Source organism: Rhineura floridana, chromosome 19 (assembly GCF_030035675.1).
Source record: "Rhineura floridana isolate rRhiFlo1 chromosome 19, rRhiFlo1.hap2, whole genome shotgun sequence".
NCBI lineage: Eukaryota > Metazoa > Chordata > Lepidosauria > Squamata > Rhineuridae > Rhineura > Rhineura floridana.
The window spans coordinates 15,816,452-15,833,866 of NC_084498.1; the positions used below are offsets into that span (position 1 = coordinate 15,816,452).

A 17,415-nucleotide genomic window follows, 5' to 3' on the forward strand; every position below is an offset into this window, starting at 1 on the left:
AACCCTTCCAAAAGTGGGGCAAGGGAGGAGGAAGATATTGGCAAGGACCAGGGAACAGGGCTGGCACCAGACCACAATGGGCCCCTGCCCTCCCGTGTGTGTGTGCATGCTTAAATACACCTGGTCATGCCACCTCTTGTGTCGCCTCATCAGTACATCAGTGCACATGCCTGCCATCACCCACCTTGGGTGACAGCAGGTATGCATGCACAACATGCTGATGAAGCAACACAAGAGGTGGCATGACCAGTTGTATTTAAGTGCGCACCAGCTGTGCACACATGCAGTTGTGGTGTTGCCTGGGAGAGTGGAGCTCCTGCTCTGTGACCAGTGCCACCATTACAATCATGACCCAATGCTGGCAGGGATCACATAATGGAAGCTCCATGCTCCCAGCCCCAGCCCCAGGGGCTCTAGGTCAGCTGTGGGGCCTTTGGCCATTGCCCAATCTGGCCACCCACTGGCACTGCCAGGGAATTATGGCCCCTTCCAAATAAAGTCTTAGCAATGTGATATGTGTGTTTTCCCCACAACACCATCCCTGGTTAGCTCAGGAACTTAGCAACAAAAGAGAGACAGCATAGTATAAAGGTTAGGGTGTCAGGAGAGAAGCTAGGAGACCAGGGTTCAAATCTCCACTCAGCAATGAAGATCACTGGGTGACCTTGGGCCAGTCACTAAGTTCTACTTAGAATACACTCATTAAAATGAAAGTTGCTTGTGTTCATGAATATCAATGGGTCTACTTTTGAGTATGACAAAATTGGCTAGAGTGCGCTGCCTCTCAGCCTAACCTACCTCACAGGGTTGTTGGGAGGATACAATGGGGAAGGGGAGAACCATGTATGCCACCTTGAGCTCCTCGAAGGAAAGGTGGGATATAAATGTAATAAATAAATAAGAGGTTGTGAAGAAGAGCTGGAGAAGGGATGGAGAAGAGTCCTGAGGGCCAGACATAGATGTCTGAAGGTCAACGTCTGGCCCCCTGCTCCTGAAGTTCTCCACCTCTCCAACAGACCATCACAATTATAGCACAGAAATTCAAGTGCTTGTTGATTAGAAACAGCAGCCAAACTTTTCCCCACGACGAGCTGTGTTTGAAAACTTTCATTCCCACTTCCTTTGTAGCCTGAACTGTGAAATTTCACAGGTACAGAAACGGCAAAGGAAGATTCCCCTGGGTTTGTGAGAAAAAATGAGATCATGCGGCTGCTTTTATATTCAATCTGAACTGGAATGCTAAAACCGATGTGCATGGGAAGTGAGGACACAGTTTAAGGTTTGGTGCTGTGCCAACGCCTCTTGTCCTGCCCTGACCCCAAGCAGGGTTCCACAGGATAAAAATATCTCAAAAAACATTTTTCTAAGAAAAAAATACAGAGAATTTCAAAGAAAACTGTTGGAGAGTTTCTCCCTCTCTGCCTGAGAAATTTGGTGAAATGGTTTCGCGCCCCCCCCCATTTCTTTGATCACAAATAGCAGGGAGGATTTACAAGAGGTCATTTGTGCACAAGTGTAACCTGATTTCTGGCTGCTGCACAGGGTCAAGGTCATGACACCTATTTGTGACACCAGAAGTCTCTGACTTGAGGCCAGTTCCAAAGTTTTCTCAGTGTGGGGGAGAAGTAAGGAGAGAGCTGCAGCAGCTGTTTACCTGAAGCTAAGTCCCTCTCTGGGAGATGACAGTAACTACTGTGCATAGCAGAAAACATGATGCCCTATCCCCAACCTTCTGGGCAAAGCAAGGGAAAGGTCCATTGTGATGCCCCTGTAAATGTAATTACTGTAAGTATGGTAAGTGTGGGTTTATTAGAGTATATGTAGTAAATAGACTGAGTGAGAGGGGGGAGTGCATGGGTTGGGATGAGTGTTGTATGATGATTGGCTGAGCGTCTGGGTGTCTGAAGGTATAAAGGTGAGGATGACAGTTGTGAGGGGGGTCGAGTGCTGAGAGGGTTTTTTGGAGAGGGTGGTGGTTGGTTCTGGGTTTTGGATGGGTGGATTGGATTTAGGTTGGTAGCGAGGAAGGTTATTTATGACTAAGAAATATAAAGACTAACACATCTTATGAAACCACACGCCTGTTGACTGAACCTTTAAGTAGTCTTGTTATTCCCTGTGTAAATAAATAAATAAATAGTTCTTGGTTTACCAAAACACCTCATCCTTGGCTGGGTTTCACAGACCAGAAGGGTGGGCAGGGCATATACCATGGTTGGCCTTGTGAAGAACTCTCAGGTAGAATTCTGAAACATCAAGGGAGCTGTCCAGCACTTTCAGCAAGGTTAACACAAAGGCCACATTTATTCCACCAGACATTTATTCCACTTTAAACAGTCATAGTTTTTCTCAAAGAATCCTGGGAAGTGTGGTTTGTGAAGGGTGCTGAGAGTTGTAAGGAGACCGTTCTTCTGCTCACAGAGACCCAATTCCCAGAATTCTCTGGGGAAAGGGGCTGACTGTTAAACCACTCTGGCCATTGGGTCTCTGTCAGAGGGTATAGGAGTCTCCCAATAACACCCAGCACCCTTCATAAACTACACTTCCCAGGATTCTGTGGGGGAAGCCATGACTGTTTAAAGTGCCCCTAGGCTCTGGACCTCCCTAAGGAGGCAAGAATGGCCTCCTCCATGCAGTCCTTCCGCCGACAGCTAAAGACTTTTTTCTTCCGGCAGGCCTTTGGAACTGAAGGCTTTAAGGGTAGTGACTGAAGAGGATGCTGTACGTTATTGTTTTACTTGTATGCTCCTAAACTGGGGTGCAGTATTTTAAGTGTATATCTAATTGGTTTTAACATCTTAATAGTTTAATCCTGTTTTAATGCTGATTTTATATGTTTATATGTTTTATATTTTTATAGGTTCTTAATGATATGTACTTATTTTTATCTGGAAGCCACCTTGAGTTCCAGTTTGGAAAAAGGGTGGGGTATAAATAAAGATAATAATAATAATAATAATAATAAATAATAAATTGTCCGGTGTGGATGTGGCCCAGAGCTCAAGCAGGAGGAAGTTAGAGCTAGTATTGATCCATGGAGCTGTTGCACCAGCAGCTTCCAGGCAGCAAGCAACAGTTTATAATGGGGATGGAAGACATTTTTACTTCCAGATGTTGTTGGACTCCAACTCCCATCAGCCCCATCCAGCAGGGCCAATGACGTCTGGAGGTCAAGAGTGGATGTAATTGGCTGGTTTATGTAATTGGGTTGGTTCTCTCTTTTCCATCATGGAGAATGAGTGGGCCACTGATCCTGACTATAGGAACATCGGAAGCTGCCTTATAGTGACTCAGTCCATTGGTCCATCTAGCTCAGTATTGTCTGCAATGACTGGCAGCAGCCCTCCAGCATTTCAGGCAGGCGTCTCTCCCAGTCCTGCCTGGAGATGCCAGGGACTGAACATGGGACCTTTCCCATGCAAAGCAGATGCTCTACCACTGAGCCACAGCTCTTCCTCACAGAGCTATGGCCATTCCCCACTATACCTGAGGTCAGGATGCTCCTCAACAGGACTCTGAACTTAGGTGTTCTCATGTGAGTGATGCACCACCAGTGTGATGCTTCTGCCTGGGTTCATTGCTATCTATACTCTTAGGTCAAAGTGCTGGACAGTAGGGGGACCAGGGTCAGGAGGTGAGTTCATTTGGGGCACATCAGACCCCTTAATTCCTCAGCTTCCATGGGTAAGCTCACTGTGTTGTGAAGATGAAATAGGGGAGAACCATGTATGCCACCTTGAGCTTCTTAGAAAAGTGGGACATAAGTGTAAGAAATAAATTGATAATGTTATGGTCTCAGAAGTCCCATCAAGATGTCCTGTCTCCCCCTGGTCCATGCTGAGGATCACAGCAGGTGCTCATCTCATTCTTTCTCTGGGCATTCAGGAGGCAGGAGCAAGCTAGAAATCAGGACTGAAGCATGACCAAGAATACAGAAACATAGCAGAGCTCAAAAAGACCTTTATCTCAAGTAAGGCTCAACCTGACCTGGAAGACCTCTTATATTCCTTCCTGTCAAGTAGAATCCAATGGCCAGCATGTGTAGCCAAAGGTCAGAGCCCAAGGGTGTAGTCATTCAGGGTCCCAGGGGATCTCAGATCCCTTTCTTTTTGGGGAGCTAGATCCCAGCAGGGTCCCTATGTCTCTAGCATCCTACAAGCCAATCAGCGTGAAAGGAGAGTGTGTTAGCCATTGAAAAGAGTCCCAATCAGTGTCAACTGCAAGCAAGCCTTTATTAGTTCCCACTTCAAAAGTGTGGAGAGTGAGAATTCTGTAACTGCAGAAGAGACAATGAATCCTGATGGTAGCATCCCATCTACATCATCAAGCAGTTTGGTAGCAGCTTGAGATAAACATGTAGACCAGCCTTTCCCAACCAGTGTCCCTCCAGATGTCGTTGGACCACAACTCCCATCAGTGGCTGAGGCTGATGGGAGTTGCGGTGCAACAACATCTGGAGGGACACCGGTTGGGAAAGGCTGATGTAGACACTGAATCCAGAAATTCAAGCAATATCTCTGACAGTGAGAAAGGACAAACTGTTGCAGCAATAAAAAAGCAGAAAGCAGTATTCAAGCCTGGCCAGATTATGCTATCATCTTAGAAGGTTGTATTATCTTAGAAGGGGGTGTGGCTGTGAGGGGACATGGCTGTGACTCTCATGAAAGGACCCTGTACTTCTGAATTTGCCGCTACATTACTGCCAGGGCCAGAAGATCGTTCACTGAAGAAACTGCAATCTGCAGTACAGTGCTTCACCACAGGGGGCAGCTGCACACTGATCAAGCAGTTCCTGACATCACACAGATGTAGCAAGGCTGTCTGATCATGACAGAAGCTCTGGTAGCATGGAATAAAACAATAATGATAAATCTGTGGCCCAAAAGTCAGACACTTCCTGGGCAACTGTTGATTTGTGACAGCACAAAAAATCCCAGTTATCTCTGGGCTGTTGGGAGCGCATGCCATCAGGCTGACCGAGCCCGACATCTCTTAGGCTCCGAAGCATTTCCCTCTTCAGTAACTTAAGTACTGGATTGCTCAGTCTAAGGGCAATGCTGTTAAGTCTCATTCGCTTACAGTCCATTATTAGCCTAATGGCCTGAAATCTTTTCATGAAAAATTAATTCCCTGGAGGAATCTGGACAGCAGTGTTGCAAATGGCAGGGTTTTTTGGGGGGGGGCACGGTTAAGATCCTCCTCTGCCTCCGATTAAGTGTATGTGGATGTGCGGCAACTTAGATATTTTTCTATTTCTTTGGAGCTGCTTGCTGGTACATTAAGGTGGCTTGTAGTAAATGGTTGGTTGGAAGCACACTGAAGCTTACCTCCTTTAGGCACCAAAGCCAAAGACTCTTGTCTACTCATTTTGTCTTATCTATCTGTCTTTTAGGGATGAGTGGGCTTTTGTCCAGACTTGGCACACACTAAGCCCAGCCTTCCGTAACATAGAACTCCTACCGTCCCTGACCATTGGCCATGCTGGCTGGGGCTGATGGGAGGAGGAGTCCAAAGCATCTGGAGGGCACCAGATTGAGGAAGGCCGCAGTGGCCTCTTTGATGCATCCCTCTATGCCAGTGGTGGCTGGTGCCCATTCTGATTGGTGGGGCAGGAGACAGGGAGCCCAACAGTAGGTGGAGACAGAACCAGAGTCAGGCAGAGACAACGAATTCTAGTGTTGCCCCATCCTCCTCCCTGTTGAGTTCTACAAGGAGGAGGAAGGTGACAGCCAGGGTCACACCTTGGACTGGTTGTAAGCAGAAAGGCAGGCAGGTGGGGGCTGGCTGAGAGCAGACTGGGGTTGGTGGGGCAGCGTCCCAGCCTCCACTGCTCTTATGCAGAGGTTTAATACCTGGAGGGAGAAGTGGCACCATGCCAACTGGCCCCACCTCCTCGTGCCGATGCATTTAGTGGAACATCAGCAAAAGGGTGCATACTGTCATGCCTAGCCCTGCCCTGATGACAGACACTGAGTCCTCAGAGGATGAAGCAGACACTCCACAGGTTGAGGACATTCCAATTCTCCTGAAGCCAGTGCTGATGATCTCCTGGAATGGTCTTCTGGTGGGGGACCTGCTGAAGAACTCTTGGAGCTATAGGCAAAAGAGGAGGAGCTACCACTTACTCCTCAAGAACGCTGGCACCAAAAGGTTGAGGTTGAAGGGCAATGATATAGCATGTGTCTACCAACCCAGAGTTGTCACATGGCTAGTGAATAAGGAGTAATCCTGGAACCTCCTTTTCTACATCAGCTGTGGTTAGGGTATTGTCTAGGAGGCAAGAATATAGAAGGTCTTCTTGAGCTTTCTAGTTGCTGGAAATGACACAGGTCTCTGGCTTCTTGTAGTTGATTCTGGTTGTAGCTGGCTCTTGGATGTGTTGTGCCTTGCGCAAACTCCCTAAGATATTGGCCGTGCAGCATTGCCTGACCTTGTCTCTGGGTCACATTTTGGACCTAGACCAATCCTCTGTGCTTGACATTGGCTTATTTGGTCTTTACTACACCTTCAATGCTGCTCTTCTTGGTGAGCATCTTTCCAAAAAGTGTATACCTCCTTAGCCCCTACGGGTACCTCTTGGAGTGTGACACCTATGCGTGTTCACCTGCACATATATTTTGGGGTACTCCACACAATAGGGAACTGTAATGCTAGGGGTTCCCCATGGTATATTGTGCCTATGTATGTAAGCACATAGGCACACCTTTGCACATGCCCCACTGAGAATAGTCAAGAGGGGGTCAGTCTGGGTGATGACCATAGGGAATGTGCCCTGTTCCCCTTTCTCTGGGTTGAAACAACTAAACTGTATTTGGCAGAGAGCCATTGAAGTCAGTGGACTTGCGTTAGCTATGCACATTGATTTCGGTGGATTTACTCCAAGCATAACTTGAGTCAAACACATAGGGTTGAATCCAACCATGTGTGGAGGAACCCGTCAAATCTCATTAAAAATTTTTTTTAAAAGACGTGCCTTTTGAAAATAACGAAACTGGAAAAGCCAAATGAAGAAAAGGGTCATTTTGTCTCGGCTTTCCTTCCAATTCCATCCTTGCGTGGTATGTGCCAATAGGTGATGGCACCCTTGCTGCAAATCTTCAGGCTCTGGGCTTAGTAAAGTTGAAAATGCCTGGCTGATTGGCAACATCTTTGAGCATGCAGGTCAGGCAAACTCTGGGTGGTGATGCTATTATTTCCCATTTGAAGGCAATCATGTCAGAGACATATCGGGTTCGCTGAGCCCGGAAGTCTAAAAATGAAAAAGCGTGCAAGCGTCTTCTTGCATCAGAAGGAGAAAATCCGCCCCCATCTGTTCTACCTGATATCTCTTTCAGCATTCCTGAGGTGCCCTTTGAGGCTTCTATCACTGAGCCCAGCCGCCAGAGTGGAGTGGATGCAATGTGGCAAGCCGGCTGCCAAGCCAAAGATCAGCTGTATGGCTGCCAACAACTGAATTGTTATTTTCTGCACCACTGAAAACTAATGAGGATGCTTCAGTAAACACTCTAGGTTGTTTAGGTACATGAACAGCATCTTTCTAGGCTGAGTCCTACTGTTGCTCTAGGTTCTGAAAAGTACATGCGATATGCTTCTCTCCATATCTGGCTAAGACACAGTGGGGGCTGAATGCGGCCCTTGAAGCCTCCCTATCTTGGCCCTTGGGACTCTTTTCTGAAACACCCCCCCCCCTCAACAACCCTGCTTTGCACCTTCCTTGAGTGTTTTTGCTTGGTGGCAATGTGTCCTTGAACTCTGACAATGAATCCTGTTTGCCTGGATGAAGAATCGAGAGGGTTGTGTGAGAGTGCATAGTAATAAGCCTACTGCAGTGGTGACTGAACACCACCACCCCCCCACAGACCACTTGAAAATTGCTGAGGGTCTTGGCGGATGGCTTAAATGATTTTTCTGTCGATTGTCAGAACTGCAATGTTTCGTACTAGATGCTGTATGACTTTGTGGGCATTTTATTGCTGCTTTCTCACATTTTGTGTTACAATTTGAATTCCTTATCAAGATTAAACTTCTTAATTCTGGCCTCCAGTTAGCTTTGCTGCTAATCCTCTCCACTCCTTTCAAGGGACTCCTCCTATCATCACTTCCAGTCCCACTCACCTTCTGGGTGGACCACCAGGTTCTAAGAACAGAACAGCCACTGTGCCTGCAGTTCACAACCAAGGTTCCTGCAGTACTTCACGAACACACTGCGGACCACCTGAATAAAGCTCATGGACCACGGATGGTCTGTGAACCACATTTTGGAAACCTCTGGCAAAAGGTAAACCTCACTGCTCTGTCCACTTTTACCTCTGTCCCTGGCCATCACTGGCATTTGGTCACTGGAATTTTGTCCAGAAGGGAATGCAGTCCTCAGACTGAAAAGGTTCCCCATTCCTGGGCTAAGAGATACCACTGAGTCTTGGGGCATTTGAAACATGGTATCCATTAAGCCAACAAAGGGATCCTCAATGAGGCCAGTGATGGATAAGGATGGAAGAGATGTTTATCCAGTCTGCATTTTTTAAACAGACTGACCTAATCTGCACCTCCCAGATTAATGAGTGGATGGGACCATTATTATTCTTTGGATTTCACACTTCTCTGAATTTTGCGATACAGTTGTTGACTCAAATATGTGTAAAAGGTTACTAATTTTAGGACACATTTAGAAATGTGTAAACTGAGAAAATATGCATTTTGTGATATAATACATTTAGAAATTCATATTTAAATATGCATTTTTGTATAGATTTTTAAAATGTAAAACAAATCACAAATTGAAGTGAAAACAAGATGGAATGGATGTACCAATAGTGCATGCAAAAATGGCATGGGCTGGAAATAAATTGATCCATCCTTCCCTAATGGCAGATCCAGTAGCTCAATATTGTCTAAACTGGTGGTTGCTAACATGGTGCCATCCAGATGTCGTTGGACCACAACTCCCATCATCCCTGATTGGCCATGCTCAATCCCTGATAGGCCGTGCTCATGGGGGCTGATGGGACAAAGTCCAAACCATCTGGAGGAAACCACGCTGGCTGGAGGGAACTACGTTGGCTACTTTTGGTCTAAACTAACTAGCAGCAGCTCCTCAGTGTTTCGTAAGTTGGAGAATCTTTCCCAGTTGTGCTTGACAATGCAAAGTATTGAACCTAGGACCTTCTGCATGCAAAGCATGCAATCTCCCACTGCCTTTCCCCAGCCTCCTCTGTACCCTTTCACATGCTTGCTCCTGATGTACTTGCGCATGCAACTAGGTGGGGAAACATTAACATGTGATCGAGAGTTCCACGGTGACATTCAACAGGCCATATCCATGGTTGCAGCGACTCCAAAACCCCAATGATGGAAATGAATGCTGAGTGCAGGCCACACTCAGATAAAAGGTTCCTGTCAACGATTCCAGGACTTCTAGTCCAGAAGGAGGAGGACCTCTGGCCCAGAGGTAAGATGTGGTCCTCCATGCCTCTCTATTTGGCCCTCCTTATGTCACACTCTCTTCCCCAGGCCACACCCTCCTTGAGTACTTTTGCCTGGCTGGAATGCGATCTTGAAATGTGATAATATCTGTTGCTTGCCTGGAAGGAGGATGAAGAGATGATAGGTCCGTGTGGGCAGAAACCTCTGTTTTTCTCCCCATGGCTGGAAGGTAACCTTCTGTGCAAAGGTAAGAGTTGTGTCCATTGCTCTGTTCCTGCCCACCACAGTTATGTGGCCCCCAGAAGCTTGCCCAAGATGAAATGTGGCCCTCAGGCTCAAAAAGCTTCCTCACCCCTGTCCTTGTTCCATTTCCCAGTGGGAAAAGACGTTCCACTGGTCTACAACATGCACCTTTCCCCAAAAGTACATTTCTGATCCTTCCGCTAGGTGAGGTGGGTGCACAGCGAGTGCCTTTCCAAGGTGTTCAGAGTGAATTGTTGCAAAAGCCTCTGGCTTTCATGAGCATGCCATTGGAATACTTTCCAAAGCTTGACCCCTTTTGGAGCAAGCAGAGGAATGCTTGTGCACCTCAAAAGAGGGCAGTTCCCTGCCCTGAGGTGGTTACAATCTAAAATTTGACACAGGGGAAGCAATGGAAGAAGGGGGAGGGAGACGGAGGCAGAAGGAAGCAGAGAAGAATATGTATTTATTTCAACTTACATGAGCCTAGATAGGTGTGGAGAACTTTTGCCCCTCCAGATGTTGCTGAACTGCAACTCCCATCAAACCAAGCAGGCATGGCCAGTTGCCTGGGGTGGTAAGAGTTGTAGTTCAGCAACATCTGGAGGGCCAAAAGTTCCTCACATCTGCTCTAGAGTCACATCCACACCATGCATTTAAAGCATTCCTATACAACCAACAGTCATGGCTTTCCCTCAAAGAATCCTGGGAATAGTAGCTTGTCAAGGGTGCTGAAATTGTAGCTCTGCAAGGGTCTCCTAACAACTGTCTGCACTCTTAACTACAGTTCCCAAGATTCTTTGGGGGAAGCCATGAATGTTAAACTGGCATAAAAGTGCTTTAAATGTATGCTGTAGATGTGACCTGGGTTTAATTATAGTACTGGGATTTAGAGTTTTAGTTTTTAGTTTAGTATTGGGATTTAGAGGCTGTGGCAATGGTTTTACTTAAGACTGCTTCCGCTCAAGTGCAGAGTGCCCCAGGATGTGTTTGGTTAAAGAAAAAGGAAGGGAGAAAAGTATCTTGGAACTCCATGGAATGTGCAGTTCAAGACCAAGTTTCAGTAATTGGGATGAAGTTGTCAGGAGACAGTCTGCAGACAGCGTATCAAACTCTGCCATCATCGCAGGCATGGTAATAAAAGTGTCAGCAAAAAACAACCTCAGCACCATCTCAAGGTCTTTTATTGATTGCCCGTTAAAGCATCCATCCTTTCTTGGCTTTTTTCCCCAAATGCCCTAATAAATTCCTTATTCAAGCATCCAGTCTATAATAAAACACAACCTTGAAGTATTCCTGAGATACATTAACAGTAAATATTTAATGTGTAAATTAGCAACCCTACAATTTTTGCCCTAGATGAGTGGAGGACAAATGTGTTGTTGTTGGCAGGTTAAGAGAGAATTCTTTTGCTCTGATCATTACCCCCTTACTCCTTAGTACAGTTGTTGTGGATCTTTGACTCTGTATACCCAGGCATAAAGTACACCACAGCAGCAAACCATGAGAATTCACAGGCTTTTTTCCCAAACAACACCCAAAAATAAGTTTCTAGTCCTCATGTTTCTGAAGAAAAATCTTAAAGCTTATGGGGTGCACTCTAGAATACTTAATCAAGGCTTCCCCATCCTGATGCCCTTCCAGTATTTTGGACTATAGCTCTCATCCATGACCATTGGCCATGTTGGCTAGGGTTGATGGGAGTTTTAGTTCAAAACATTTGAAGGGCATCAGGGTAGGAAAGGCTGGCTTAATATTTGAATCTGATTATAGTTAAGATTGATAGAAACACACTTTGCACATGCTCGGGGCTGGAGAAACTCTTAACACTTCAAATGTTTGACTACAGCTCCCATCAGCCCCAGCCAGCATAGTCGATGGTCAGGGATGATGGGAGTTGTAGTTGAAGACCACAGAGTCTCCATCCTGCTCTAAATGTTCCTAATACTGAGAACAAGTCCCAGAGTTAAGCCAGGAAAGCTAATATGCAGTATTTCCTATGAACTGGGGGACCTTCTGGAACGCCTCTCTCAATATGAACTTACCCAGACCCTTAGATCTTCTCTTGAGGCCTTTTCTATGTCCTCCCTCTGAGGGAGGCTCAAAGAGTGGTGACAAGGAAGAGGGCCTTTTTAGTTGTGGCTCCCCATCTGTGGAATACACTCCCCAGTGAGGTCTGCCTGGTGCCTTCATTGACATCTTTTTGGAGCCAGGTAAAGACTTTCCCTCCAGGCATTTGATAGACTGAGGTGATGTTGTCTGCTGTAAGCATGTTGTCATAGCTTCCTCTGGCTGCTTGGGGGTGTGTGTGTTGTTTTATAGTTTTGCTTTTATAGCATATTTTTATTTTTACAGTTTTGTAAGTTGCTTGGAGACCTTTGGCAGCAAGCAGCTGATCAATCCATCAATCAAATAAATAAATAATGACAATAATCTACAGCTGAATCCAATTAAGACCTAGGTGTAACTAGAACAATGGATTTTGATGGCTTTAGGTGTGCCTGCTTCTCCAAAGCAGAAGACTTATATTATTATTAACATTAGTATTAGTATATGTTACTTGCTTTTCCTACTGAAGTAACACAAAGCGACTTACATTAAAACCAGTTAAAATAAACACAATCAATAATGCCTAAAAACACATCAATAACTTTAAACCAGTTAAAAACAAAGTGACATTTTGCACCTTGTAGGGAATGAAAAGATTTCTCCCATATTAATCCTCCAGGTCATCCCATACTCAGTGTTCTACTCCAGGGGTGGGGAACCTCTGGCCCATAGACTAATCTGGGCCTGCCAGGGGGTCCAATTTGGCCCACAAGTCCATTTTACCCAAACCAGGCCCACCCACCCATCAGCTGTCATCATTGGTGACATCAGCTGATGGGTGGGAGAACAGGGTTTAATATATGCATTTTTACACACATTATTTGGCTGGACATCCGCATTGCAAAATGTGGAGACATGAGAATTTTGAAGGGTGGCTACGTTTCTGTCTGTGTATTCTTTCAAAAAATTGCAAATTCAGCAAGTGTCCTTTTAAAGGCGAATGGGACTGAATTTGTCCCCCATCCCTAGAATGAGAACATGTGGCCCTTCAAATGTTGCTGGACTCCAACTCACATCATCCTTGACCATTGGCCAGGATGGCTGGAAGTGATGGGAGCTGGACAAGATCCAGAGAGCAACAGGTTTCCCCAGCCCTGAACTTCCTTTGGGTTTCCTTCTCTCAAAGACAGAAAAAAAACCCCATAGACTTGAGATTTTGTTCAGTTTTCACACCTTAGCTCCCCCCCCTCCATCATGTCGTCTCCCTTGCCCATGTCCTACCTATCGTAGCACCTTACCAGCCGGTGTTGAACTCCACGTGAGCATCAAAAAACCCAACCACTGGAGACGTCGCTGCTTTCCAGCCTTGGATTCTAGCTCGGATCAGCCCTTCCCGTTTATTATTACGGACAATTTTCACCAGCCCCGGGTATCTCTTATGGACGTACTGGTCCAAGTTAAACTTCAGCTCAACTGTAAAAACAAAGAGACACAAAGAGATTTGATTGGTACGAGGCACGTCCGATCGCATTTCAACAAAATCTCCTTTCACATGGGGTAAGCATTTCTGGAGACAGTGGCCTGAAGGAGGATCATTTGATCACACCAAACTGGTTATTAAATGTTTACCCTCATCCGCATCCTGTATCCCCCCCCCAATTTAAAAATGTATTTTAAAACAGAATTCATTATTGGTTTTGTTATTTTTATTTACGGAAGGTCCCAAAATGAAATAAGTTGGGGCATTTGAATGATATTTATTATTATTACTATTATTACTATTACTATTATTATTATTATTAATTACACCAGATAATGAGAAATGATGACTTTCTGCTTATTCCATTGTAATAAGCTGGCATTACCTCCAGCAATTCCTCACCCTGACTCAAAGCTTATAGAAAGATCATTGAGGGAGGGCTGTAGCTCAGTGGTAGAGCACTTGCTTTGCGTGCAGAAGGTCCCAGGTCCAATCCCTTCTGAAACCCTGGAGAACCACTGCCAGTCAGTGTAGACAATATTGTGCTAGATGGCCTGATTCAGTAAAAGGCAGTTCCCTTTGTTCCTATGCCTCATGTGCACCCTACTGCACACATAATGGACCTGAGATTGCATACACTGGATCTCCTTCAATGAAAACAATACTTCCATGTGCTCATTCTTTGGGGTGCCCGTACTTGACCCTCTCTATGGAAGTGAATGGGGAAGCCAGCTGGAGCTGGGTGTGCAAACTGGAGCCCATGCATTTGCAGGGAAAGGGCCACAACCCAGTGGTACGCTGGACATTGCCATTGGTCCACTGAACTCAGTATTGCCTACCCTGACTGGCAACAGCTCTGAAAGGTTTCAGAAAAGAGTTCATTTTAGCCTTGCCTGAAGAAACCAGGATTTGAACCCAGGACATTTTGAATGCTCTCTACCACTGAGCTATGACTCTTTCTCCCATCATTGTAGAGGACGCAATTTGCACATCATCTCCACACAGGAAAATAAATAAATAAATCTGGTACAAGTAAAAGCAGCCCATAGGTGCATCTGAATAATTTTTCGTTAGCAGCTTTCTCTCATTATGGACAATCTAATCCAAACACACCTATTAGTAAGGAACAGAAAACAAAACAAAACAAACAAGCAGGTGTTATGAAATGTTCACCATTGTCGCTGTTGTCATCCACCAAGATAATCTCCTTGAGCAAGTGGGATGGAGTGTGATTCACAACACTGTGCACTGAGCGCAAGATGACAGAGAGAGCCTCGTTTACAAAAATAAAGACCACTGAGATCTGTGGGAGGTCATCAGGATAGGACATCTGTTTGCACCTGGAGAGAACAAAGGGAGAACTAAGACCTACTAAGCATTTTAAAAAAGAGGAAAACCATGGCTTTCAATCACACTTTTCTCTATGTGAAGAGATGCACCCAGTTTTCATGGCTGGTTCGTCCATGTGAACTGGCCACTTATTTCATCCCCACCTCATGTGGCCCCCTGTCTCTATAGGATCACAGAGAGCAGCCTCTATTTCAGGGGTGGGGAACCTGTGACCTGTTGCTGAACTACAACTCTTATATCCCAGTTCGATCACTGCGATCATCTGCAGGAGTGTTGTTGGTCATCTCCCAAGTTGCTGAGGCTCATTTGACATCGACATGAAACCTAACGTTTAGTGTCATTGGCCCTGTCCTGTGGACTTGTGGAATGTTCTTCGAATAGAGATCCAGGAAGCTTCTTCTATTTTAACTTTCAAATTTAGGTTGAATTGGTTGAAATATGCCACCAGGCTGATGTAGACAATTAAGAAAACATATTCTCTAATAGTTAGTTGATAATATAGATGGATGAAAGTTGAGCAGTTAATGTGCATAATAACCTGGCCCTTGTGCACATTCACTGGGCCTCATGGACAATGTGCATGGTCAATATATATAATCTCCAACAGGCCTTGGGAAATGAATATATATTGACTAAATTTTGTATATTTTGTACATTTTCCAGCCATTCTCTGGTCAATGGTGAATGTGCACAATGGCCTGGTGAATGTGCACAAAGGCCAATTATTATGCACATTAACTGCCCACATTCCCATATATTCCCCTTGATATCTCTATGTGTGTAAACTGCTTTGATTTTTTTAAATGAAATTGTGGTGTACAAATATTTTTATAAATAAATAAACTCCCCATCAGCCCCATCCACCATGGCCAATGGTCAGGGATGATGGGAGTTTTAGTCCAAGGGCATCTGTAGATCCACAGAGGATCTGTTTGAACCAGGATATGCTTTTTCCAGCCACCACAATTGTGAAAATTGTTGAGGATTACTCTGAGCCCTATCTAAACAGTTTTGGATATTCAGGCCATGCAGTGAGCCTGAGAATTAACCCAAACTGCCCCAGATATCAACCCAGAGCTCAGTCTTCTGCAACACACCCTGTAATGAAAGTGAAATCCCAACTCTCTCCCTTGCATAGAAATTAACATTAAAAAACCCGACAAGCTCTCACAGGCAAATCCAGGGTCCAATTACCATAGCAATTACGAGGCCTGTTCTCTAAAATACAGCTAATGATACCACAGGAAATGACTTTCCTTGCTCTTGTCAAACTTAGTGACCTCCTGGCCCATCATTTCAACTTGATGATCCCATTTTTTTTAACCATTAGCCATTTATCTCTGTGGTATGTGGGGTGGGGGTAGGGATAGAATGTGATTGACTACCAAATAAACCCTGACAATCTCTCTCTGTGTGTGTGGGGGGATCCTGGAGTAATCCATTTTCTGACCCAGTCCTAGCCTCATTGTATCAAAAGCCTTGGGGATCCCATTATCGACCCCAATGTCCTTGATGTGACAATTTAAAGTCCTGCTAGCAACCTCGCTCTCAGTGGAAGCTGGTCCATCGGGGAAAATGGGGCACTGCCCCACCAACCTCAGACTGAGCCCCACAAGCTCCCACCTGCCTCCCTTTCTTGCAACCACTCCAGGGGGTTTGGCACTGGCTGGCAGTTTCCTCCTCCTTAGACTTGGTTTTGTCCTTGTAGAATTCAGCAGGGAGGAGGGTGGGGACAAATGAGAATGAATTGGCTCCACCTATCAGTGGCTGTGGCTCCACTTACTGTTGGCCGTCCCTCCCTTCTGCCCTACCAGTCCCAACGGGGACAGTACTGCTGCTCGTACAGTATACCACAAAGGTCCACTGTGCACTACAGTTTGGTAAATCGCATGCCGGTGCTATCCTGATAAGAGTGGGAGTTTGGGCAGGGTTGTGAATGCCCCCTCGTGCCACTGCAACTAATCCTGTGATCAGTGGAGTTTGGAGGCTCCGACGTCAGTGGGCCAGTGAATCTGCTCTGGGTTTCTGCCCAGCTTTTCAAGGAGCTGTCCAATGTGTTGAAACATATTCCCAAAATAGGTTCAGCACCTTGGAGAGCTCCTTGGAAATGTGGGCTGAAACCCAAAGTGGATTCACTACCCCACTGACACTGGAGCCACCAGTCTGCACTGAGTCTGGCCCTGAGGAGGATCCCCACCACTGCAGGCTGTTATTTCTAACGAAGAAACAAGATCAGAAGAGGCAATTGCATGCCAGTCATGGCTGTTCAGGCTGGACCTCCACATTCCCACTTCCCTTTTTTTCCTTGGTCTAGGATACTAGAACCTTGAGTCCCCAGATGTTCTTGGCTCCCATCATCCCCATCCATCTTAGCCACCGGTCATGGAATCATGGTCTAGGAAAAACCCTGCTGCAGGCATGTATTAAGAAACCTGCCAGGGAGCTGAATAAACCGCTGTAAATAGGCCAATTAAGGCAGTAATCCTAAACACATTTATGAGAGAAAGCAAGTCCCATTAGATTCAGAGGGACTTAAGGCTGGGCACACAAGCTTAAGATTGCACCGTATAGGTCTATTTGAAAAATGGAAATGGACTGCCTTCAAGTCAATCTCGACTTATGGTGACCCTATGAATAGGGATTTCATGGTAAGAGGTATTCAGAGGTTTACCATTGTCTCTCTCTGAGGCTAGTCCTCCACAGCTGGCTAGGGCCTGCTCAGCTTGCCACAGCTACACAAGCCAGACCCTTCCCTGTCTACAACTGCCAGCTGGGGGGCAACTGGGCTCCTTGGGACTATGCAGCTTGCCCACGGCTGCACAGGTGGTAGGGCACATAACCCCTGAGCCACTCACTGTGGGGGTGATCTTTAG

General features: G+C 45.8%; 1 protein-coding gene across 1 annotated transcript in view; it reads right to left on the reverse strand.

The window, feature by feature from the left end:
• GALNT9 (polypeptide N-acetylgalactosaminyltransferase 9) overlaps positions 1 to 17,415 on the reverse strand; it is a 220,569-nt gene that overhangs the window by 123,088 nt on the left and 80,066 nt on the right. The window contains exons 3-4 of the mRNA XM_061602477.1: positions 14,366 to 14,532; positions 13,011 to 13,185 (exon numbers count right to left, since the gene is read on the reverse strand). Of these exons, the coding sequence (XP_061458461.1) occupies positions 13,011 to 13,185; positions 14,366 to 14,532 (342 nt within the window). The remainder of the gene's footprint in view (positions 1 to 13,010; positions 13,186 to 14,365; positions 14,533 to 17,415) is intronic.